This window comes from Centroberyx gerrardi, chromosome 18 (genome assembly GCF_048128805.1).
Source record: "Centroberyx gerrardi isolate f3 chromosome 18, fCenGer3.hap1.cur.20231027, whole genome shotgun sequence".
NCBI classification, from domain to species: Eukaryota; Metazoa; Chordata; class Actinopteri; order Beryciformes; family Berycidae; genus Centroberyx; species Centroberyx gerrardi.
Genome location: NC_136014.1, coordinates 26704833 through 26729242, shown reverse-complemented (window position 1 = coordinate 26729242; position 24410 = coordinate 26704833). Strand labels below are relative to the sequence as shown.

Below are 24410 nucleotides of genomic sequence, written 5' to 3'. Positions count from 1 at the left end.
TGGATAGAACGGCCCTTCCACTGTTTGTCATGGTAATTTAGCTAGTTCAGCATAAAATGGCGATTATGGAATTTTAAGTGTTAGTTGCTATGGTGACAACACAAGTCTGGACATTAAGGCTGTAAAGTCTGTCACGGTGTGAGAACTGAGCGGATGAGTCTGTTAGCAAACTGTCAAAACTGAAAGCTAACGTTAGCGACGAGGCTAACGTAGCTTTATCACAGACTGTACTTCTCTCTCTAGCTCTTCTAGTCAACATTAGCATGTTAGCAATCCATGGCAGCAAGGAGACAGAGAAGCTGCTTTGGTTCTTGCTGTAAAACCTCTCAGCTCAGTGACTTGCTGTGAGTCTCTTTATACAGAAGCTAGTCCAACGGGTCACAGCAAGATGGCCGCCGCTCCGACCTTCCTGGAACGTTGGTTTGAATGGGAATGACTTCTATCCATTCAAGTTCTATGGGTTACATAGCCTGTAGATATGCAGCAAATGTAAGTGACACTTTGTGGAATATCTACTTGTCACCAGATAGTTGAGTATCAACATTGGACTATCCAATTAAAGTGTTGCCTGGTACTACGCTGCCCTACAAAAGCAAGGCCAAAGATCATGACTAGGGTTTAAATTTCCTATGAACAAAAACCCATAAATGTTACTCTGTACTAATACATTTGCTAGGAAATAAGATAAACTTTTAAATTCATTTTGCTTAGTTTCACTGCTCACATAGTTACAAAATTATTACAAAATTGTAATACTTCTACAGACAGTAGAAATACTTCTACAGACAGGATCCTGTATAATTTAGAGAAATTGAATGGCAACCTTCAAGAAATGATTTTTTTTTAAATGGATGTATAGCATTTTGCAAAGGACCGCTTCATTTGTATTAGAGAGGGCTGACAAGAGTGTTTTTCCCTTTTCAATCTACAGTCTCCCAGATGAGCAGTGGTTTGCTGGTCCGCTCAGGTTTCCACGCAGCCTTGGTGGAGGATGGAAAAAACGACACATGCTGTACAAGAGGCTCTCAAATTCCTAAACCATCAAACCCTCTGAAGTTAAGAAATACCTTGATGGAAATGAAAAAGGAAACAATGTAAATAAGAGGATCTAATTGAGCTTTGCCTGAGTGAATCTGTCCTTTGATGCAGGCTGTTCTAAGAGCCCTCTTGTGCTTTTACAGACTATGAGCTCCTATACTATGAGCTAGAGTATGCGCTCCTAATCCTTCGCTGATTATATTAAAGTGAAAGCACAATGCTTGGTGCAGAAGGGCAAGAGATAGAGCCACTTCGAAGGTCTGTATGAAAAAGACGACATAAAATTTGTTTTAATACGTGTAAATTCATAGCAGGGTATTTCTATGTTTTTGTGAGTGCTCAAGTTGAGAAAATTCTGGTTATGAGACAAAATTCTGGTTATGAAACAGCTCATGTTGTCCTAAACAGAACAAAACCACAGCAAAATCTACGTTTCCAGCCCTGTTCTCTTCTCATAACAACAAACAGTGCTAATCGAACATGTTCTATTAACTTGTGAGAGTTGTGTGTCAGCAAACAAGTCAAAAACAAATGCATGTAAACACAGTCTTGACCTGGAATTAGCTTAAAGCAAAAAGTGTTTCCTATGTTTTCATTCAGCAGTGCAAGAACACTTCCATCACTGTTCGAGAAAATAGGAAATCGAAATAAATAAAACCAAATTCAATGACTGCGGTTCCACTATTCTCTTTACTGTTTTCATTCATAGATTCTCCCTATTTGTCCAAATTAAATTCTGCTGCCTGTATGCGCACTGGTGGGAAATCTTCTCTTAACTTAAACTTAAGAGCGAAAAACAACTGTCTCCTAAACAGCAACACACACACACACACACTAACACACACTAAGAAGAAGGCATCTAGTTTCATGTGACATCTTCAAACTTTCAAAAAATTCAAACAGTAATCTCCACCTGCCATCCAAGATTCAGCAGCCATTTTTTTTACTAATTTACCAACCAACTAGATTAGAGCAGAACTGGGTTGCTGTGTACTGTAATGTCAGTACTGTATAGAGAGTAGGGTTAGCTCTGTGCAGTGTTTGGCTTGTTTCTCTCTGTTTCCCCTCCTCTCTTGCTGCTGAGTGAGCAGGCAGCCGCTCAGCCTCTCTCCATGGTGCTGAAACAGGAGAAGCTGCTGCTGCCTCTGAACCACAAGGCTGCCAGTGCACAAGGCTTTATATTACTTACTCACTTTATCCATTTACTATTACTATTAATATTACTTTTACTACTAGAACTACCCTAGGAAATACGGAAATAAATGTACTCCACATGAGTCTACTAGCAACATTTTAATTTGTTTGTAAAAATAGAGTCAAATTAATAGTGACTTTGCATATGAAATAAGAGAACAAATGCACTCTGGTTGAGTCTAGCTTCAGAATTTTAACTACTAATCATTATGATTTACATTTTAGTTTAATTTGCTATTACTATTACTATTAGCATTAAAACATAACACATGAAATAGGGGAAGACAGTTACTCTGCTTCAGTCTATGGTTAAAATTATTTACTTTTAATTTCCATTTGCTATTATTATTACTATCACTACTAGAACTAACATATGAAGACGTGGTATCTGCCTGAGTCTACCATCGTGATTTGCATTTACTAATAGTTTCTTTTATGACTGGCATCTCCTAATTAGTATCTATAATAGCCTTCCTCTAGATCACGGCACAATTCCTTCAGAGAGCAGATTAATTTTGCTTAATGACACTGTGTATTTTCTCCTCCTCTGAAAAGCCTGCCTCTCAGAAACTGATATGATCCTGGAAGATGGATAGGAGAGGCCAAGCTGATTCACAGAGATAAAAGATTTCTCTGCAACTAATTAGGTGCTAATTACACTGGAGCACTTCAGCGCTGACTAGCTGAATAATGACACACTACTGCGGATTAATTTTAGGTTATGTGTGTGTATGGGGGGAGGGGGGAGGAGAGGGGGGGGAGGGGCGTTCACGTACCCTGCAGCTCCACAAAGTTGCTGCTCAGCCAGCGGCGAGCGGCGGCGCAGTCGTGCGGGTCGTTGAGGGTGAACAGGTTGGACGGCACCGGACCGGTGAACCTGTGGCAAGCGGACTGAGGCTGCAGCTGGCTGCTGGAGACCGGCTGGCTGAGATCCACACCAGTAGGACAGGGGACCTACAGGACCACACAGCACGATGAAGACAAACCAAATTTTATTTACATCGCACATTTCATACAACATCACCCAAAGTGCTTTACAAACACGGTTAAAACAGTTCACAAACACAGTGAATAACAGAAACAAGATAACCAACATCATAAAGACACAAGAACAGAGAATCAACATTAAAAAATTGTATAAATACCTGGCAAAATCAACAAATGAACATAGCATTTGAATGGTTTCATTTGAAACTGCCATATAATATGGTCATTTATTATGTATTTTTACATAATAGAAAAACACATTTTCCTTATGAGACAATAAAGTCTTCACTAAAACAAGTCCCTGTGGATTTATTGCACAGGAATAAAGTGAGAATAAAGTGATTTTGATGTTTATTCTGGTGCTGGTATATTGATTTCTTAGCATGTTGATACGTTGGCTTGTTGGCTGTTGCTTGTTTATGCTAGCTGACATATTGTTTGCTAGTAGCATGGTTCCTCTGGCTAATGATGATTATGAAGACATGAAATATGAAAATCTATCTCATGATTAGTTAGAGTTATATATCATATCACAGTATAGATATTGTAGCCGGAGTGAGTAGTCATGCACTGTTCTCAGCTCTTGGTATAATTGTTTGCTGGTGTTATTTGGTTTCTGAACTGCTGAGCGGGCTGTTTGAAGCCAGCAGTCTCAGTCCCATTATCTTATTGCTGTTGAAATCAAAAGCAAGTTTAGAAATTACTGAGTAATGCTGTGAACTAGGGATAAACCTGAGCACTGGTACAGGACATTATACAGTAGGTAACTTTAGCTGTATTTGGAGTTGAGAGTGTGTATTGAAGGGGGCGGCGGTTCTGGGACACCACAAATCACTGTCGAGCCTTGTGGAGGTGCTGTGGGCCTGATTCAATTAAACATCTGTGATGGGAGGAACTGCCCGCTCTCTCACTCTCCACCCTGTAACATTTAGATTAGGAGGCTGCTGAATGCTGCTGCCTGTCTGATGGGCCTGTGGATAGCCTGATATCCTCTACAGCCACCAGTCTTTTACATCTGAATTGAGCTTTCTGTATGAATGCTCACACTGGATCATAACATCAAATCTTGCGCAGAAACGTGCCGTATGCATGTCAGCAGCAGTGTTCGGTTCTCTGACCTGGTACTGCTGGCCTGTGCAGAGGATCAGGTGGTCGTACGGCACCTTCCTCCCCCCAGACACCAGGACGTGTTTGGCCTGCCGGTCGATGCCCACCATCTTCCCCGTCACCACGCTGACGCAGGAGCACAGGGAGAGCTGGGCGAAGTCTCTGCTGCTGTACGCATGGCTGCAGGAGGCAGGGAGAGAAGAACAGCTGATAGTGGATTATGCTAGCAAAGTTTCTCTGCTGTTAGGTAAAAACCATGTATCTGCAAAGAGTACTTTGAATGCTTATTTTCACATTGATGACACAGGTTTTGGCCCCTTATATGGTTCTGGTGCAGGTTGGAGTGCAGTATTTTTTCTTTGGATATTTTACTACAATAAAAACCTAAAATCTAAACAAGAAGGATACACTCTTTAGGAGTAAATGAGACTTAATCATACTATTCCATTCATGTTATTCCAGCATCACATTTCCCTCGCCACTGCTAAATGAATACAGAGGAAACACTGGAATCCCCTTGGCTCGTTTCTTACATTTGTGGAAACAGTACATCTGGGAATCATTACTGCCCTGCTTTTCCATTTACATTATGTACTGCTTAGATGTAGTTATGAATAAAAAAAACACAAGTATGCTGCTTAAAGGGAAAGTTCAGTGATTTTATAAGCCTATCCTATTAGTCACTAATCAAGCTTAATCTTAGCATGTGTCAAAAATGTTTACATTAGAGCTGGTTATCATTTGTTAGCAATGCTAGCACAAGTCAATGGGGTATGAAACATAACTCTTAAAATCACTTGCAGGCCATTCCATATTACTTCCATAGCTGCAGTAATAGTAAGAATACATAACAGAACTGTCTCAAAGCACTTGAATGGGATTTTGAAAGCAATGGTTTCACACCCCATTGACTTGCACTAGCATTGCTAACAAATGCTAACAGGAGGCTGGTGCTGATTTCTCAGAGACAAAAACTGTGATGTAAAAATGTTTTGAATGTTATAACAGTGAACATGGTTAGTGATCAATAGGAAAGGCTTCTAAATTCACTGAACCTTCCCTTTAATAAACTAAAGTTATATAGCTGTGGATGGTAACCGGAGTTCAGATCACACGAGTTATAGATTTCTTTAGAACTATCTCAAGGTATAGTGAGATATATCTCTTTTGTGTCGTCATATCAGATCTTGTGCGAAGGTACATATTACATTCATTCACCTTGTGGACAGAAACCCGACATCCTCGTGGTCGTAGTCGCCGGGGAAACCATTCGTTGAGATCAGGGTCACGTTGTTGAACCTCAGGTGAGGGCTGGAGGAGGATGAACAACGTCGGAAAACATGAGTGCTCGTCCAGAGAATACTCAAATTACATACTGCGAGGCTGGAAGCTGGAGGGGAGGACGATTTTCCAGGCGAAGGACGAGTTCAAGAGCTCCAAAAATGGCACTTAGAAAGCCTGGCTGATGTCAGCGGTGTCAGGAAGAATATAAAACATATAAAGAGTTAGAAAAGATCTTAACCTCTGCTGCCCGGCTCTCGTTTGTGCATCCAGCACTTCTCTACCAAACATGAACACTCTATGGACGCAGGAATGCATCTATTCTGCTTTGGCTTTGACCCTGCACTCCTCAATATTGGTTGGTGGTCATGCTGGAAATATAGAAGTATAAGCTTATTGTACTGCTGCATTCATGCTAAGTTTTCTGTACTATTCACTGATAAATGGCAGGATAAGTGAGGAGCAGATGCTTCTGTATGTTCACTAAATGTTCCTGAATGTACAGCTAATTCCTTGTTGCTTTTCTCTACATAAATTAACATAAATACATGAATTCCACTCTTTCTAAAGCCCTTAGTGAAAGCATGTTTTTTTGTTCTTTCCATGGCCTGTAATGCCTCTGTTCTGGAGCCCAGCAAAATGAAGTTTGTTTTCCACTCAGCTAAAATCCAATTTAAAAACCTGTAACTGAGAGATGAAGGATTGTCAAATAAACAATATGTAATATGCAACTAAACAAGTTGTAACTGTCATTTGGCCCCATAAGTTTTCATTAAGAGTTGGACACAATGGGAGACTGGATGAGAAAGGGCTGAACAACAGCACAGCATTTCATTTTCAGCTTTTTCGGGGGGGACACACTCTGGATCAAATCTATGGGCGTAGTAGTAAATGCCTATAAATGCAACTTGGTTTGCTCTCAGGTCAATGGCAAGATTGAAAAATACAAATTTACATGAGAAAAGTGTACAGATATCAGACAGTTAGGAGAATTATTGGTTGTTTGCTCTTGTCCAAAGCCAATCACAACATGTGCTTCAGTAAAACTACATAGATAAGAATGGCGTGACGTTTCAAACAGGCCACGCCCACAAAGTGCGGGACAAGTGATCTGCCCCGCTCTGATGTATCTCTATCGGCAAAACATTTTCTGTGGTTGCTTGTGAAATGTATACGGTGTAAATAATTTGTCGTTACCTTTTCACAGTTATCAAAGAACTGCATTATCATTAAAATGTTTATTCTGTGGAAGTCACAAAATGCTAACAAGCTAGCGAACTTCCGTGCGAACTTCCGCTCAAGAGAGGAGTCGTGTTCGCATTTTGAGACTTCAAGAAAAAATTTTAATGATCCTGTTGTTGTTTGACAACCGTGAAACTGTAACGACAAATTATTTACACCAAATACATTTCACATATATTAGAACACAGAAAAAACAACCACAGAAAATGTTAATTTACTGATTTGCTCATAGAAACTGAACAGGGTTTCGCACTTTTACCACACTTTGCAGGCATGGCCTTTTTGCCGTGTCATCGCCATTCTTATCTATTGTGCTTCAAAGAAATAATTGGAGGTTACAATTCACCTTTCTCCAAATACTAAAGGGGACGTGTCTCCCTGTTTTCCCCCCAAAATCTTCACCTATGGAGCTGACCTGTTCTGATCACAGGCTTCACTCCACAACAAGTCTCCCTACTGACAGACAGAAATGATGAAACTCTAAGAAACTCATCACATGTATAAACAAAATCCCCTCAGATGTGGAGTCCACGGGGTGAAGTCTCGCCAGATGGGGGGTCTCCGGCCTGACGCTGATTTATTCAGGGGTTCTTAGCATGAAACAGCCTGCGCTCCCCTGCTGCAGAGAACCTCTTGTGTGTTTACTGTCCGCAGTGTAAAACGTCTCTTGTGATGCAAATGAGCTCTTTTGTCCCTGGCCTAAAGGGACATTACATTACTGATAACAGCAGCTACAGCTCCTGCGCTCGCTGAATGGCGGAGGGTTGTACCTCGCTCAGCGTTCAGCCTTATCACGCCGAGGCCTCAGATCACCTACTGCTCCCTCCTATCTCATCTGCCCACCGGATCAGATGCAAATAGAAACGCACACTGCGGCACCGGACGCCACACCGCTGGTAGAAATTACGCTGTGGCTGGGAAAACTGTGTTTTCTACCAGCCACTCTGGCAGGAACCAACCATCATATGGAGATTTTAGTCTGTGCTAAAAAATCTAGTTTTGTGGTGAAAGAGTCAGGTAAACTTGGGGATTTTTGGAGGAGGAGGTAGTGGATGAACACAAACATTATCCATTAAAGTGGTAATCCTCCAGATTCTTGTTTTTTTTTTATTATTCAGTCTCCATCTTTGTCCCTCAGCCTCACTGTGGTGTTTCTGCACTGCACTTCCCACAGATCACCTGTCAATCAAACAGTGTGGGCGGAGCTTGGATTTTCTGTCGATGCAGTTTGAGTTTCTCTTTTCTTTGTCTGTTCAGTCATGGTGGCTATCACTGCTCATGCTAACTACCCAGTTCTTCTTCTTCTGTTTAAAGACATTTATTTATATGACAATGCTGTGGATTATTACTTTAAGTTATCCATTGAAATCCATAGACTTCATCAAAACAATCTTTACAAATGGATCAAATAAAGAATCATTAAGCATCAGATCTAAGCTTTGTGTCATCAAAGACTTGATCCTTGATTTTGCTTTGAAGTGAACATGCAAATAATGACAATCATAACAATCAGACAATCATTTCAGTCAAACTTTCCTTGTTAATCTGTGGCAGGAGGAGGATTTGTGCCGCAGCAGCGAGGCGTTAAGGCCCATCACTGCAGTCTGGACGTGACTGAATTACCAGGCGCTGGATCTGTGCTGTTATCAGGCGGTGACAGACGGCCACACTGACCCGCAGCCTGACCGAGCCTCCAGAGCTCTTTATCTGTCTGACCCCGTCCCAGGCAGTGAGGGGGGGGGGGGGGAAGCTGTGGTGAAGTGGGGTGGGTGTGTGTGTGGGGGGGGGGTTTAGCCGTTTGGGCAGGGCTGATAAGGAGGGCCCCAGCAGGCCGAAGCTGACCCATCACTCACCCTCTCAATGCATCGCCGCCTCGCCATTAGTTGAGCGGACACTAACTGCCTCATTAGTCAACTCATTAGTGACAGCAAACACAGATCGCGGCAGCAGATCCCTGACGGGAGAAACAGCGGAGTGGCTAATTAAAGGGGCCTAGCGCTGGCCCTGCTGAATGCCAGGCCGCAGACAGCTGCGTGCCGGCCGCCCAGCAGCGCCCGCGTGCCAGGCCCCGCCGCCGCTGAGAGCGCCGCGCTTCCACTGCCGCACAGCCACGGCTCCGGTTGCCTGGCAGTTATCTCCCCGTTCTGAATCAGCGGCTCCCGCGCTTCTTATTATTTGCTGAAGCGGTTAATCTGACAAAGCGAGGGTGAAGGCAAACACGCCGCACATCCGCCCCCCGAGTCAAGTGACATTTCCAGAGATTGGATTCCTGGAATAAAAGATGACAAAGGAATAAAAGAGACACCTGAATCTGGGATTGCTGAAGATTTAAGACCTCTGCTCATTCTTGGGAAGAGGATCTCTTTACACCAGGACACTTTGGAATAATTCTCTCTAGATATACTGTATATCCTGTAAATACTTGAATCACATAAGTCCCTATTCTAACCAGTCTACTGTCTCTCAGCTCCTGGTTGTGAGGTTCTTCTGTGCTTTCACCATGTGCATCAGCTTGTACGTTGAAACTGATGAAAGCGTTTCTGACTCTCTGACCCACCTGGGCAGGAGGGGCAGAGGGAGGATTGCATTACTTCCACACATGTTGCTCTAACAGCCCAAGCTGCTCACACAGTGTTTCCTCTGTAGCTGTTTTGTAGCAGCGGTGAACAGGTTTATCTTTTGGTTTTGGTTCAAGTCCAGTAACGGTCTTCCTGCAGGTTACAGCACTACAACTATTCTTACTTGTCTCATTTACTAGGATAACAGCAATTTGGTTGAACATTGGGTGTATACTTTTTGTATATTTGGAGTTAAACTGAACTTATAATAGCAGTTTTCTTGCTGTGGAGCCCAAGCCACAGCTGAATGGTTACAGAGGAAACACTGTCGCATTATTAGTCACTGCTGCAGAAGCTACTATTTCTAAGAATATACACTACCAGTCAGAAGTCTGGACCCACCTGATTGAATGTTCTATGTGTTTCATTCTCTTAAAGCCATTTTGATCTAAAGGCTTCTGCTTAAATGCTTGAAATTAGTTTCTTAGACAAATATAAATAGTGAATCCTATGTATGAATTTCTTTCCAAAGCCTTTGCCTTTCCATCAAGGCAAAGGGCGGCTGCTTTAAAGAATCTAAAATATAAGATAGTTTTGATTTAACACTTTTTTTGGTCGCTGCATAATTCCATTTGTGTTATTTCATAGTTCTGATGTCTTTACTGTTATTCTAAAATGTGGAAAATGTGAAAAAAAAATGTGGTCAAACTTTTGACTGGTAGTGTATAATGAACTGATTCTACATCAACAATCTACAATTTGGATAAAAATTACACTGGAAACTACTAGGGATGGGATGATCTGCTTATCTCACGATACGATTCAATACGTGACATGGGGTGCAGGATTCAATCAAACCACGACACGATGTAATAAATTAAAGTCTCACAAATCTTTCTAGCGATGCCATTGGCTGCCAGAATGTAAACAACAATTTAGAAATGTCATTACAAAGTGACAATAATAGAATTTGGATGGAGAGCTTGTGAAACTGTGATGGTCAAGAGTCTCATTAGTGATTACTACAGCAGAATAACATGGAGCTGATATCACCATTCATGTTCCTGACAGCAGAATAACATGGAGCTGATATCACTGTTCATTTTTCTGACCCACGATGCGTCACATTTTTGCATTGCGATGTATTGATATATCGTCCCATCCCTAGAAACTACATTCAGAGGTAGACTCACCAGAAAGCAAGCACCTCCAGGAAGGATAAGCCAGTGTCGGACGCTCCCACCACCACCACCCGGGCGTTCACGGTGACCTTTGGCTCCATGGTTAGCTTCCTGCTGATGAGGTTCAGGGCAAACGGCTCCTGGGAGGCAGAGAGAGGAACAGTCAGTCAGATTCACCGGCTTTATTCCTCTAAAAAAAACTATTTTAGAGGGGTATTTCTGTGGATCGAGCCGCAGTCTGTCAAGGTTTCAGTCACAAAGTGGCTGCTGCCTTTTACGAAAATTCATTAATTCATCAAGTGTATGCACCCTTAATTATTAAACCACTAAAAGCATTACATAATGATGTGTCCAATTTTTTCCCATTTGGATTTCATTGAAGGACGAGGCTCTGCAGCAGGACGAGCATTTATCAAGGCACTTCTCCTCTGTCTGCCTGAGAGAGTCCCAGCTTTCAGCCAAAAACCTTTACAATATTTAAGCAGTGTTGATGCCAAATGTTACACTTCCAACATGCGGGCTGAGTGAAACATACTGAATGCCAACCGTGCTTTTTAACATTTAAAAGTGGGGGCCAAATCTAGAAGAATTTCTCCAAATGTCACAGCAGAGGCACCAACGGATTCTGGGGGTTTGAGAGGAATACAGTGAGAACGACATGGCATGATTTTGGCTCGTACAGAAAGTGTGTTGAAGTCGTCATGGAGGGACATTTTGAAAGCTGAGATATTTTCATTCTAAAACTCGAAGCCGCAGGTGATTGACAGCAGCTTGGTCCTTCTACACTGCAAAAAAGTTGACAAGTTGTCCAGTGATTTGAACTTGCTTCCAGACCTATCAAGCTTATTTTGTGATATTTTTTGTCAAATGATCTCACTTTTACCAAGTAAATGTCCTGAAACAAGTTACATTCTCCTGGAAAAAAAGTCAAATTTGTTGAAACCAGTAAAATGATCTGCCAGTGCAGTGAGATGATTTCACTAAAACAATCCTAAAATAATCTGTCTGGAGACAAGATGAAATAACTGAACAGTCAGTCAGGTTTTGCAGTGCAGTGTTAAGCAGGAGGTAACATTGCCATTTAACTCCCAAACTCCCATTTTTCCAATTCCTCCACCGCCTCCCGTCTCCGCTCGCCGCCCTGCGATCTCAGCGCGCTAATTGCTCCTTCATCATCCATAATTAGGTAGATTGGCCCCACAATGCACCTTGTTGGATGGAAAATGGCATCAAGCATAAAAAGGGGAAACCTAGCGGGGGAATTAACCTTTGTGTAATATTCAAATGAGTTCCATGAGGGCCGGCATGCCCAACATCTGTCATATACCATACTGATGGACCGACTCAGGGCTTTGATTAATCTGTGCTTATGTTAAACATGTGTGCATGCATCTGATATCTTCTTATATTCTGACTGAGGATGTAAAGAGATGAACTGTTTGGATTCTAGCTAGGAAATGAAAGCAACTTATGTTAAATAGAAGTCTTACATTTCTATTTTAAATTTTATATACTACTTATTCTACTCATAGTTATATACTACTTATATACTAAATACTTTATATACTACCTCAAAAAAAGACCTTTTTCCTAAGTCTACATTAAAATCTTTTATATAGTACATTTTTTACATTTTTCATGTTAGATGTGACCTACAAGAACAAGTCGAGTTCCTTGTATGTGCAAACTTACTAAATCTGATAATCTGATGCCAATAAATCTGATTCTGATTCTGTTATATAATAAATATATTGGCATGTATGTATATATTGTAGATTTTATTCTGTGATATTCAGTGATAGAGGGAAGCAAAACGGACATTTATTTACATGAAAATGTCGCTGATTATTACTTTAAAGAGAAAAGTTATCCATCTAAATACATAGATTTTATCAAAACAACATTTTCAAATGGATCGAATAAACAATCATTAACCCTCAGTTCTGAGCTTTGTGTCATCCGGACGCTTTATTTTGACATTTATTTATTATTTTGACACTTATTTATATGAAAATGTCACAGATTACACATTAGAACACATTAACTCCCTGCTTGTACGCATCTAAAACACATGAGGCAATCAAACGAACAAAGCTGCTCTCTGGTGTGTGTGTGTGTGTGTGTGTGTGTGTGTGTGTGTGTGTGTGGGGTGTGTGTGTGTGGCGTGCAGCAGGTGCAGCGCTCCTTATCGTGCTGGAGATGCCTCACCTTTCCTAAACACAATGAGCGTGGCTCTGTGTAATATGATCCTGTATTGACAGAGAGGGAACAGGTGCTTTAAATTTGATTAATGTGCCGGAGCCGGAGCCGAGGCTTTACACCGGGAGGCTGAGACAAAGCTGCAGGCGCTTATCTGCACGCCGGCCTGGAAGTCATGGTTGCTGTGTTACGAGGAGTGCGTGTGTGTGTGTGTGTGTGTGTGTGTGTGTGTTGGGGGGGGTAAATCTGATGGAGTGAGATGGCCATGCAGGTGTAGCTACATGGCGGCGTTTAAAGAGAGCTGCACATGTAGCAAATATTTGAGGTGTGTGACGCTAAATTAAATCACAGCCACATTAAGTTCAACGAAGCTTGTGAGAGTTAAGATCAGAGCGCACGGCGGTTCAAGGTTCAATTTCATGTTTTAGCAACCAAACAAGTGGAAAACATGAAGTGCAGGGCAGGAATTGAACTTCTGTCCGTTGGACACAGTGGCTCGGTCTCCAAAACTTCACCAGCCACTTTCACTCTTTTACCAGCTACCTGTTTTTAGAATAAAACCCTTACAGAAAAGTCACATGTGCAAACCCACAAGTGAATTCAAATTTCTGGACACATGTTGGTTTTCACATGTGACAGTTTTTACTCTGGGTTAGGCTAACCCTTTGCATTTTCACCTGTCATTAGATATGTCAATAGCTGTTTCACATGTGAGAACTTCTCACATGCAAAGAGGAAATGCGCAGGTGAAAATGTCAATGGGAAATGTCACATGTTGACATACGAAAAGCAACGTGTCTAAATGAATGAAAAGCTCACCTAATCATGCAATATCTTCTTTAAATAATCTATGTACTTTTCCCCTATTTTCTGTCATCATTATTAGTCATACTATTCACTTTTTCATATAGTCTTGTATTGAATTGTATTTGTAGTTTAGATATTGTGTTAAAATTGATTATGATGTTTTTAATAGGGAGGCTGTACTGCTGATTTTAACATGTGCTAATAATAATAAAACACAACAAACTAAATGATGCTTGGCTCCCTGCTGAAGCGGCTGGTGGAAAGGGCAAACCGACAGGCAGCAGCCAAAATTCACCTGTATCTGGCCGGTGGGCGGTGTTAACTGAGAGAGTGGAAATACCTGCATTTTCCAAACTCATCAAGATCTGGAAATGACCAAATTCTTTCTCCAGACTTGTGTAGGAACCCTGCTCTTTCTCTTTTCGTCCTTAATGTAATTACATTTCTTTCCTTGCACATTCATCCAGTTCTCCAGGAGCACAGGCAGCACTAACACAGTAAGAAGCTCATCAGCATTACTGAGCCAGTCCAGGTAAAACTCCTGACCCACATCAGACCTGGAGTCACATGCTGCTGCTGCAAATCATTAGCAGCGTTTGTTTTAACCTGCTTGGAATACCAGATGGGCGGGGTTTACCACATTAGGACAAATTCTGATAGAGTCAGGCAAGTTGTCAATCACAGAAAAGACAATCACTTCCTTGTCACTCATTCCATACAAGCTTCCTTCTTGAAACTTTAACCTCAGCTTTCAGGTTGTAACTACTTGGGAACTGGTGGTTTGGCGATGGACCCTGATGTTTCCAAATTCCTGAATTCTGACGTCACCAACAAGAAAATACCTGCAGTCAAGTGTAGGGAATGATAGATTCATTTAATAAAGAATCTAAACCATTCAGTCATAAACAATTTAAACTATTGCTGGATTTTTCATTTGTGGTTGACATTGCCATGTTCAGTTTGCTGTTAAACATGAACCTAAATTTATGATCATTATGTTCATGTGTGAGAAAGCTGATCAGGAACAACCAAAGTCTACAGAAAACTGCAATCACGGCTTTTGACGGCTTCACACAAAAGTTTGATCAAGTTGTTCTGTTATTCCCATTCAACATGAATGCAGCACATGTGGGCTAAAACAAACCATAAAAAGTCCATATAAAGAAATTATCCATAATATACTGTTTTGTATTCCTGTCACCAACCAGCAGCTGATTAAAGTGGCTCTGCACGGTGTCTTGACTGCTCTTCGGTAAACCATAAAAAGTATTTGGAAATACTATATGTGGGTAAACTGCAAAGTCTAAACATACTAAAATAAAATCTAGATATTTTGGAGAAGTTAATCTACTATGTTCTTTTCCTGTTGCACCAGAGTTTCCCCCCCATCCACACAGAAAAATAAAGGTACGAACTGGAACCAATAATGGTTCTTCGGAGTGATGCCACAGAAGAACCATTTCTGGTTCCACAAAGAAGGTTCTTTGAAGAACCATCTCTGCTCTCCTTTGCTTAGACACCTGCATTGTGTTTTTGTTCATCTGCCCTTGTATAGCCTCATTTGCAACTCGCCACCATCGAGTAACTAAGCCTTTTAATAACTAAACCTTTTATAAATGTTGAAAGGTTCTTTGTGGAACCAGAAATGGTTCTTCTATGGCTATTCATAGTATTCCCATGATGTCGCATGCATTTCCTACCAATATGGCGCTTTACAATACACACAGCTCATTGGCTGTGCTTGTCATTTGATTGTAATCACCTGTTAATTTATTACAATCACCTGTTATTTTCCTACCAAGATGGCCGTGTGGTGATGTAACAGAATACTATCAATACTCAAAAGAACCATTTTCGGTTCCAGTTTGCACCTTTATTTTTCTGTGTACCTTCAAGTGATATTTCCCAAACACTTTATCTATGGCTTGTCCCTTTTGAAGCAGCGCCCTCTGGTGGTCAAACTGACCCCCTGTGGTCCCCTTCCTCCCTCCTTCCCTCCCTCCCTCCTTCTCTCCCTCTCTCCCTCCCTCTCCCTCCCTCTCTCCCTCCTTCCCTCCCTCTCTCTCTCCCTCCCTCCCTCTCTCCCTCTCTCCCTCCCTCCCTCCCTCCCTCTCTCTCAGCAGACAGCAGCCTGCAGCTCATCTGCATTCCCTGGCAGGCTGAGGCTGTCAGCCAGCTGCTGCTGTGCCCACCTGCTCCTTGGTGATCTGTCTGGACGGGCCGTTGGTGCCCAGCTCCTCCGCCGGGTAGAGGATCTGGCGTCGCGGGCGGACGGGCACCGTGCAGCTCAGGACGCAAGTCAGAGGGTGGACGCAGGAATTCTGAGAGGAGAAGAAGAGGGTTGAGTGTCAGAGAGGGTTACATATCCTCCCGGGCTGTGCAGCATCAGTGTGGAGGGCTTGGGAGGCAACTGGCAGGCCCCGATGTGATAATTATCTCTGGTGAAGAGGTTGGATGATGCAAGGCTTCCACCATCGATATGCTCTGCCAGCGAGCGGGAAACACCACCAGATCCACGACTGGCAAAACCCAGCGCTCCATCCACTCCCTGAGTACAGCTAATTCTCTCCTCTGGTTAGCTTTTCCCATTATTCTATTTGCACCTCATCATCTCCCAATCTGGTGCTTGTTTGTGAGAAGTAATTAGCAGAGGAAGTGGAAGCCTCTACACGGCGAGGAACCGTCTTGTTATGGTGTGGAGAGGTGGAGCTGGCAGCGCCGGCGGCACCTGCTGCCCCGGCCCCCGGGACCGCCGGCCTGCAGGGAGACGCACGCTGCAAGAAATGTCCGTCTTAAAGCTGCAGCAGGCAACATCTTTGTGTAAAAATCCAGCTGTCTTATCAGGATAAATCACAAAGTGGGGCTGCACACAGAAGAGCGTCCCATCCCCACTAACTGAGATGCTGTAGATTCACCCTACAGTATTATCAGTATCCCAAATGAAATTCTGGTCTTGTGTATGGACTCGCCATCGTTAGATCTTTTCCTCTCTCGTCTCTTTGGTATAAACCAGCGTTTTAAAGGTCAACGGTCACAACTAAGGTTTAGATTTCACGTCAAAAAGAAAAATTAGATCCATAAATACTTTGGCAATACTTTCGTCGGGACAGAAGATAAACACTGAAGTCATGTTTCTCAGCTTCACTACCCGTGCAGTTACGACTCTTTGGCTTTGCAGGGCAGGAATGAACTTCAGCTAGTTTTCAAACAGTTTCCTCTGGCTGCCATTTGGAGCCGCCAACGTGTGAAGTTGCTTCGTGCAGCTTTAACAAGTCCTTTATATCGTTATTTTCTCAAGAAACACTTTTGCTGTATTGAGACAGTCAGAAGGCTGAGAGGGACTATAAAGTTTCTGTCAGGAGTTTGAGTTAGGAGTCTTTAACATTAGTGAACAGCATCTCTAGATACTTAACAATCATGCATTCACTCTTAAACTACAATAAACAAATGAAAAGGATCAGATAGGTGAGATAATTCCACCTTCCAAGTTGTTGGATTTTTCTTGAATCAAACGATAATATATTGGAGTCCATCTGCCTTATTTCATGATAATTTAGTGTTTAAACTTAAGACCTTTCTTTTTAGTATCAACTTCACTATTTATACTGTATTTGTCTAAGAAACTAATTTTTAAGCATTTAAGCATAAGCCTTTAGGAGAATGAAAAACATAGAACATTCAGTTAGGTGTCCAGACTGTTGACTGACTTAGATTTAAGACTGAATGACTTGTGACGATGGACATTTTTTGCAGCACATGCACTAATGAACATGTGTAACTGAGCAGACTTGCACACTGGAGCAGGCATGATGATGCTCAGGAGCCGGTGAGGAGCCGGTGAGGACCTGCCCCCCTCTGACCCACCTGTCTGCGGCGGGGGGGGGGCAGCCGGAGGTACAGGCAGGACTTGCGCGCCAGCCGCAGCGCCTCCTTCAGGAAGTGCTTGGCGTGGTGCTGGAAGACGGGGCTGAGGGCGAAGTGGCACATCTGAGCGTGCTCCTCGTAGCGGTGGTGGCTGAAGTAGATGAAGTTCTCGATGTTGTAGTGGGAGCGGATGAACTCGACGTCCTGAGGGACACAGAGTCACACGGTCAGACTCCTGTTAATAAACTCCAGGACTTCTCCGTGGCAGAGAGACACATTTCCAGGACTAATATTTGTCAGCGTCTATGTTCAAATGTTTTTTTTTGTTGAATAGTTTATTTGAGTGTCCCTATCGCTGAGGGAAACAGTTTAAACAGTTTATGCTGAGATTATGATGTGTGGATGATGTGTAGAAAGTCAGTACAAATGAACAAACACAAAAAACGATTCTCTACTGAGACGTTTTTCTATTACAAGAACCTATTCACGTTTTTAAAAAATGATTGATTGTCGTTGCTGTATTCTTGACTGTATTGTAAATGAGGGTTCATCCTTCAACGCAGCACGAGACTTAAATAAAATAAAGGTTCACAAGTTGTTTCCAAGGTTTTTTCTTGAATCAAAGGATATTATCAGTCATCTGCCTTATTTCATGATAAGGTCATATAGGGCATCAAGCAAGACTTGAAACAAGTGAAACTGCATTGGCAACAAGTGAAATTATCTCACATTTTTTCATATATTTTAGTAAATATTAGATTTTAAGACTCAACACAAGATTGAATGGACATTTTTTTCTTTTTCTGCAGTGAAGAAACACTATGGTTTTAATGCTACAATTATAGATACGTTTTTAATGGAGTATAGCATCTATTCATCTTTAAAGACAGCTTCAGACCCACTGCCTTCTGGTAAGTACCTCCTCGTCTCTAATGATCAGAATCCCCACAACTTGGCTCTGCGCTTCGGCCACGAAAGCCTGAACCGGAGTCCCGTCCTAAAAAGAACAAGAGAAGAAGACCACACATAGAAAATGAGATGAGATCATTTGAGTTAACACGAAGTGAAAGCGGCCTCACACCCTAGCCGAGTCCGATGCCATGAATACACATGAAGTGCTTCCATTCTCATTTGAGAAGTAATTATGTGTCCTGGAGCTGCAGCAGTGACAGCTGGGGCGTCGGGCGGGACGGGGATCCGCTGAACTGAAGTCTCACCAATCTGTTCCCTGGCAGAGACGTGATACTCCTCACCACTCCAACACAATCATGATAATAATAACAGCTCCAGTCACACCTTGATACTCCAAATCAATCACCGTTTCATTCTGAAAGTTTGGAATTTTAATCTTATTATTCCTTACCAAGAACTTTGAGAAAAGGGTTTTCTGTTTCTATCATCTAGACATTGTTTGTATTGTTTGTGTTTAAGGGAAGAAAATGGGCTGAATATGGGAAATATCAGACTGATTCACATTCTCATATTTCTTTTAGCAGTGGTGGCAAATTAGCTAGCTGTAGTGGCACACTGCCTCCTCATAAAGAAGGGGGAAACAGTAAACAAATAAGTAAACATTCAAAAAATAAAGATACATTTAGAGGGAAAGAAAGAAAGAAACAAACAAACACAAAGACAGAGGATTGATACTGTGTGATACATGCGTACGTGCTTACTTCATTATTACTACATACATACTTTATTAAAGTATGTATGTATGTATGTATGTAAAGCATGTATGTAGTAATAATGAAGTATGTATGTATCTCAACCTACCCTCTGTCTTTCTGTTTGTTTGTTTCTTTGTTTCTTTCTTTCTTTCTTTCTCTCTAAATGTATTTATGTATTGTTTGCTTGTTTGTTTTCTCAGTTGTCTGTTGTTCTTTGTTTTGGGGTTCTATCAGCACCAAAACAACAGGCTGCATTCTGGGAAAACATCCATAAGCAGTCAGTGAAGTGAGTGTCAGTGGGTGTTGTCAGTGTTGTCAGTGTTGTCAGTGAGTGTTGTCAGTGTTGTCAGTGTTGTCGGTGAGTGTTGTCAGTGTTGTCAGTGGGTGTTGTCAGTGTTGTCAGTGGGTGTTGTCGGTGAGTGTTGTCAGTGTTGTCAGTGGGTGTTGTCAGTCAGTGTTGTCAGTGTTGTCAGTGGGTGTTGTCAGTGTTGTCAGTGGGTGTTGTCGGTGAGTGTTGTCAGTGTTGTCAGTGAGTGTTGTCGGTGAGTGTTGTCAGTGTTGTCAGTGGGTGTTGTCAGTCAGTGTTGTCAGTGTGGTCAGTGGGTGTTGTCAGTGTTGTCAGTGGGTGTTGTCAGTCAGTGTTGTCAGTGTTGTCAGTGGGTGTTGTCAGTGTTGTCAGTGGGTGTTGTCAGTGAGTGTTGTCAGTGTTGTCAGTGGGTGTTGTCAGTGAGTGTTGTCAGTGTTGTCAGTGAGTGTTGTCAGTGTTGTCAGTGGGTGTTGTCAGTGTTGTCAGTGAGTGTTGTCAGTTAGTGTTGTCAGTGTTGTCAGTGGATGTTGTCAGTGTTGTCAGTGAGTGTTGTCAGTTAGTGTTGTCAGTGAGTGTTGTCAGTGTTGTCAGTGGATGTTGTCAGTGTTGTCAGTGAGTGTTGTCAGTTAGTGTTGTCAGTGAGTGTTGTCAGTGTTGTCAGTGGGTGTTGTCAGTGAGTGTTGTCAGTGTTGTCAGTGGGTGTTGTCAGTGAGTGTTGTCAGTGTGGTCAGTGGGTGTTGCAGCAGCTGACCGGGTCTCTGCGGGCCTGGCAGTACTGGTCCAGGTCCTCCAGCAGAGCCTCCTGCAGGTTCAGCCTCTCCACCACACAGCAGACTGCAGGCCGGTCTGCAGCCAGCGCCGGCCGCACCGACACACTGCTGCAGCAAGCACACCGGACCAGGAGGGAGTCCGCTCATTACATCAGGTTTAACATGCAGTATCTCTGAATTACACAGGATTCAGCTGCTAAAATGTTTTGTCAGTCAAGGACTTCAGGTACTTAATAAAAGTACAGTCACACTTTACTTGAAGCAGATTGTGAAGCATTACAAGCAGATAATAAGCCTGTTAGCACAGATCAACTTTTCTTAGAATATAATCATCAGACAAACATCATGATTCTAAGTACATTTTTAGCACTTTTAACTTGTTAGCACTGTTTTTAAACCTGTTTTTAATCATACATGTTTATTACTTATTTATTGTATATTTATACTAGCTGCATTTACGGATTGCTGTTGGACTTGTTACATGACAATAAAGAATCGAATCGAATCAAATCTAATGATAGAAACATCAAATAATTACATTAACTAAAACATCATGTCATTAGCCTTTAAAGTATCCAGCCCACTCATATTTTGCACAGTGTGTATATTATATCATGCTCTGATTATACTAATTATCATGCACACACCATGTGCTTATAATGCCTTATGAGCACCACTTCCACTAAAGTGTTCAACGACGACTGTAATTTGTTTCATTTTGTGCTATCAGTCACTGTGTTTCTCTTGAGGAATGAAACTCCTTTTAAAGCAAAGGAAAAATGCAAACCAAAACAAGTAAAAATACAGGAAGCATTGGGGCTTATGGGAAATGTAGTCTTAATGTGGAGAAACACTAGAGCTAACATTACTACTGGTGTGAGATAGAGGAGACCAATCGTCTCCAACATGCTCTCATTGGTTTACAGTCATTAGAACAAGATATCTCAGTTAATTTAACAAGGATATATTGATGTGTAAAATGCTACACACAGCACCTTTAAAACAAAGACAAAACGGTCAGATAGAAGAGGTTTCTGTTGAGTTCGACCCACCTGAGCGTCCCGGAGCGGTGGCAGATGTAGAGCTGGTGGGACAGGGTGCTGCTGGGACGGGGAACCAGCCTGGAGAAGCTCTGCAGCAGGGGGAAGTCCGGCGTCAGCTCCGGGACCGTGATGACGCAGAAGTCCCGGTCCTGACAGAGACAACGACCAGGGCTTCAACTAATACTGTACCTCGGTTTAGAGAACGGCGAGCGATGCAGTGTGTTCTGTGTGATCTGATATGTTTAATGTTTCAGAAAGACAATTTTCTGAGTAGATTCCAAGAAACTCCCAGGGTTCCTACACATTTCCTACACTGTTACATCCCACTACTATAATTGAAGAGCGGTATGTGTGTTTGTGTGTCCCGAGAGGAGAGGAGGAGAGGAGACAAGGAGAGGAGAGGAGAGGAGAGGAGGAGAGGAGACAAGGAGAGGAGAGGGGAGAGGAGAGGAGAGGAGAGGAGGAGAGGAAAGGAGAGGAGAGGAGAGAGAAGAGGAAACACGGAGAGGAGAGGAGAGGAGATGAAAGGAGAGGAGAGGAGGAGAGGAGACAAGGAGAAGAGAGGAGAGGAGAGGAGGAGAGGAGAGAGGAGAGGACAGGAGACAAGGAGATGAGATGAGGAGAGGAGAGAGAAGAGGAAACACGGAGAGGAGAGGAGAGGAGATGAAAGGAGAGGAGAGGAGGAGAGGAGACAAGGAGAAGAGAGGAGAGGAGAGGAGGAGAGGAGAGAGGAGAGGACAGGAGACAAGGAGATGAGATGAGGAGAGGAGGAGAGGAGAGGAGAGGAGAGGAGAGGAGGAGAGGAGGAGGTTATAAATTCTAGTATCATGAATTTGTGATGTTCAGTACATTCCAGGAGTTATTTTGTGATGAAGTGTTGTAATTTAGTTTTTTGGTGCACCCACTTTCCCTCAACTTGCCTCGCCTACTTCTGCTTCAGTTAGTGATTTCCTGTTTCATGTCGTCTACATTTGGCCAGTAATAGCTAATGCAATAGCTGTTTTTGTAACTGTTAAAGTGTTTAAGGATGGATTTTTTCGTTAATGATAGTTGGGTGATATAATGGCTGGTCAATATGGCAGCCAAGTAGGCCACATCACTCAAGATTATTCTTCACAACAACAAATATCACAACATGTGAACTAGTATTGGCTCTAAAACTATATTAAATGTGTGCTCATATTTGTATTAGGATTCAGAAACATTTTTGCATACTTTTCCAGATTTTTGTGCAATTTAAAAACTTTTCAATACCTGGAAATGATCAGCCATGCTTATTCCATGATTTCCAAACTTTTAAAACCTTTCCTGATGTGTGAAGGAATCCTGTTTTTTACCTTTACTCCCTCAGTCTGACTTCTTTACCTAGCACATTTCCAGCATAAATATCATAATTTCTACCATACATCATAATTTCTTGCATATATCATCATAGGGACACAGTAATATTTGTTGCATCTTGCCTGGGTGCTGTGGCTCTGACCTTTGACCTCCTTATTGGCTGCTAGTCAGGTAGAAAATCCAGGAATGGAAGCTTATTCTACTTTTCCACTAATTGGAAGTCACTCTGGGTAGGAGCTGAAACGGGACATGTAAATGTAATATACTCACTGGGAAAAGTTTGAATATGTGTGGAAGAAAGTCCACTGATCTGGAAGAGAGGAGAGGAGAGGAAGGGGAAGTTCAGTGAAAATCAGTTTTCTCTGCCAGCGTCAGAAGCGAAGCCAACCGGGAGATCAGCGCACCGGAACGACCGGCCGGCCAACCCGCCCGCCGCTTCCAGCTCAACTTCTCGCCTTCGACTCGCTGTCACTTTAAGCGCGGCTCTCATTAATAACATGCTCACTCTCGGCGGGGAGCGACTCGACTCCATATTCAGTAACAGCTGGGAGGTAAGGCGATGGTGAGAGGAGCTCAGCGGGAGCCAGCTAACAGTCACTCTCCCTGCTTTAACGACACAGCGGACGACTGGAGCCGCTCTGGACGTCTGCCACCGCTGCTATGAAGGGTCGGACTCACACACACACACACACACACACACACACACACAAATCTAATATAAGGAATTTGTTTTTTCTGTATCTGTTCATTTTGAATTAAAAAAATCCCTGACTTTCTTCATTTTCATTCAATTTCATTCTTCATTCGTCTCTAAATTACAGAAGATTATTTCATTCTGTAAAAGTGTTATCACCTTTGTCAACCAAGATCTTAAGTTACCTACTGTGCTTTAAAAAGTACCATCATTTTTGTTCAATTAATCATTTTTGAAAGAGAAGGTGCCACTTATTTTCGTCTAGCCAACTGTTTTTATTGTATATCTCATTTTAGAACTAAACTCTTTAAATACACTGCAAATTCCCTAACTAGGTATTCTGTCCAGCACAGTATTCTGGTGCTGGCCTAGTTCTCTGTCAGAAAACGTCTTTACTGAGCATTTTACATTTACTTAATTTTCCAATTTAAAAAAAAAAAAAAAAAAAGACATATATATATGTGTATATATATATATATACATATATATATATATATATATATATATATATAATATAATATATATATATGGAAAGCGGTTTGTGTGTTTGTGTGTCCCAAGAGGAGAGGAGGAGAGGAGAAACAAAGGAAGAAAAGGAGTGCACTGTAGCACACTTCCACTGGTGCTCTTTGGTGACTGTGGGATCAGAGTCTTCAATGGATGATTGATCATTAAAAAAGCCTTTACTAAGTTGGGCTAAAACATTAAAATAGCTGGTGACCTACACGTTGTGGCTACCAAGGCCTGTTAATCCACTTCAGTGCCTTGAATCTCCTTTTTTCCATTGAAAAATAAATATTACTTGAAGTTCATCATTCATCATCTCTAAAATATAGAGAATCCAGTCTGCTAAAGTGTTGTTTTGTCACCCAAGGACTTAAGATACAGAAGATACAGCACCTACTACCCTTTAAAAAGTACCGTTTGTTTTCATTTTGAGCTGTTAATCATTTTGCAAGAGAAGGCGCCACTTATGTCCTTAAATTTTTTTGCTGTATATCTCATTTTAGAACTTAACTCTTCATATACAATGCAAATCCCCCAACTAATGAAAAAAAAAATCCCACGAAACAGAGTTTGTTGGCTGTCTGGGTGCGCTTCATTTCTGTAACTGCTTGGCTACAGAATGC

At 42.1% G+C, this 24410-nt stretch overlaps 1 protein-coding gene across 1 annotated transcript in view; it reads right to left on the bottom strand.

Moving 5' to 3' along the window:
• The window catches only part of LOC139908573 (cilia- and flagella-associated protein 61), a 39941-nt gene that overhangs the window by 9150 nt on the left and 6381 nt on the right, over window positions 1-24410 (bottom strand). The window contains exons 10-19 of the mRNA XM_078289779.1: window positions 22857-22896; window positions 21255-21394; window positions 20184-20310; window positions 18378-18455; window positions 17459-17662; window positions 15787-15915; window positions 10601-10728; window positions 5545-5637; window positions 4338-4506; window positions 3009-3186 (exon numbers count right to left, since the gene is read on the bottom strand). Coding sequence (XP_078145905.1) covers window positions 3009-3186; window positions 4338-4506; window positions 5545-5637; window positions 10601-10728; window positions 15787-15915; window positions 17459-17662; window positions 18378-18455; window positions 20184-20310; window positions 21255-21394; window positions 22857-22896 — 1286 coding nt within the window. The remainder of the gene's footprint in view (window positions 1-3008; window positions 3187-4337; window positions 4507-5544; window positions 5638-10600; window positions 10729-15786; window positions 15916-17458; window positions 17663-18377; window positions 18456-20183; window positions 20311-21254; window positions 21395-22856; window positions 22897-24410) is intronic.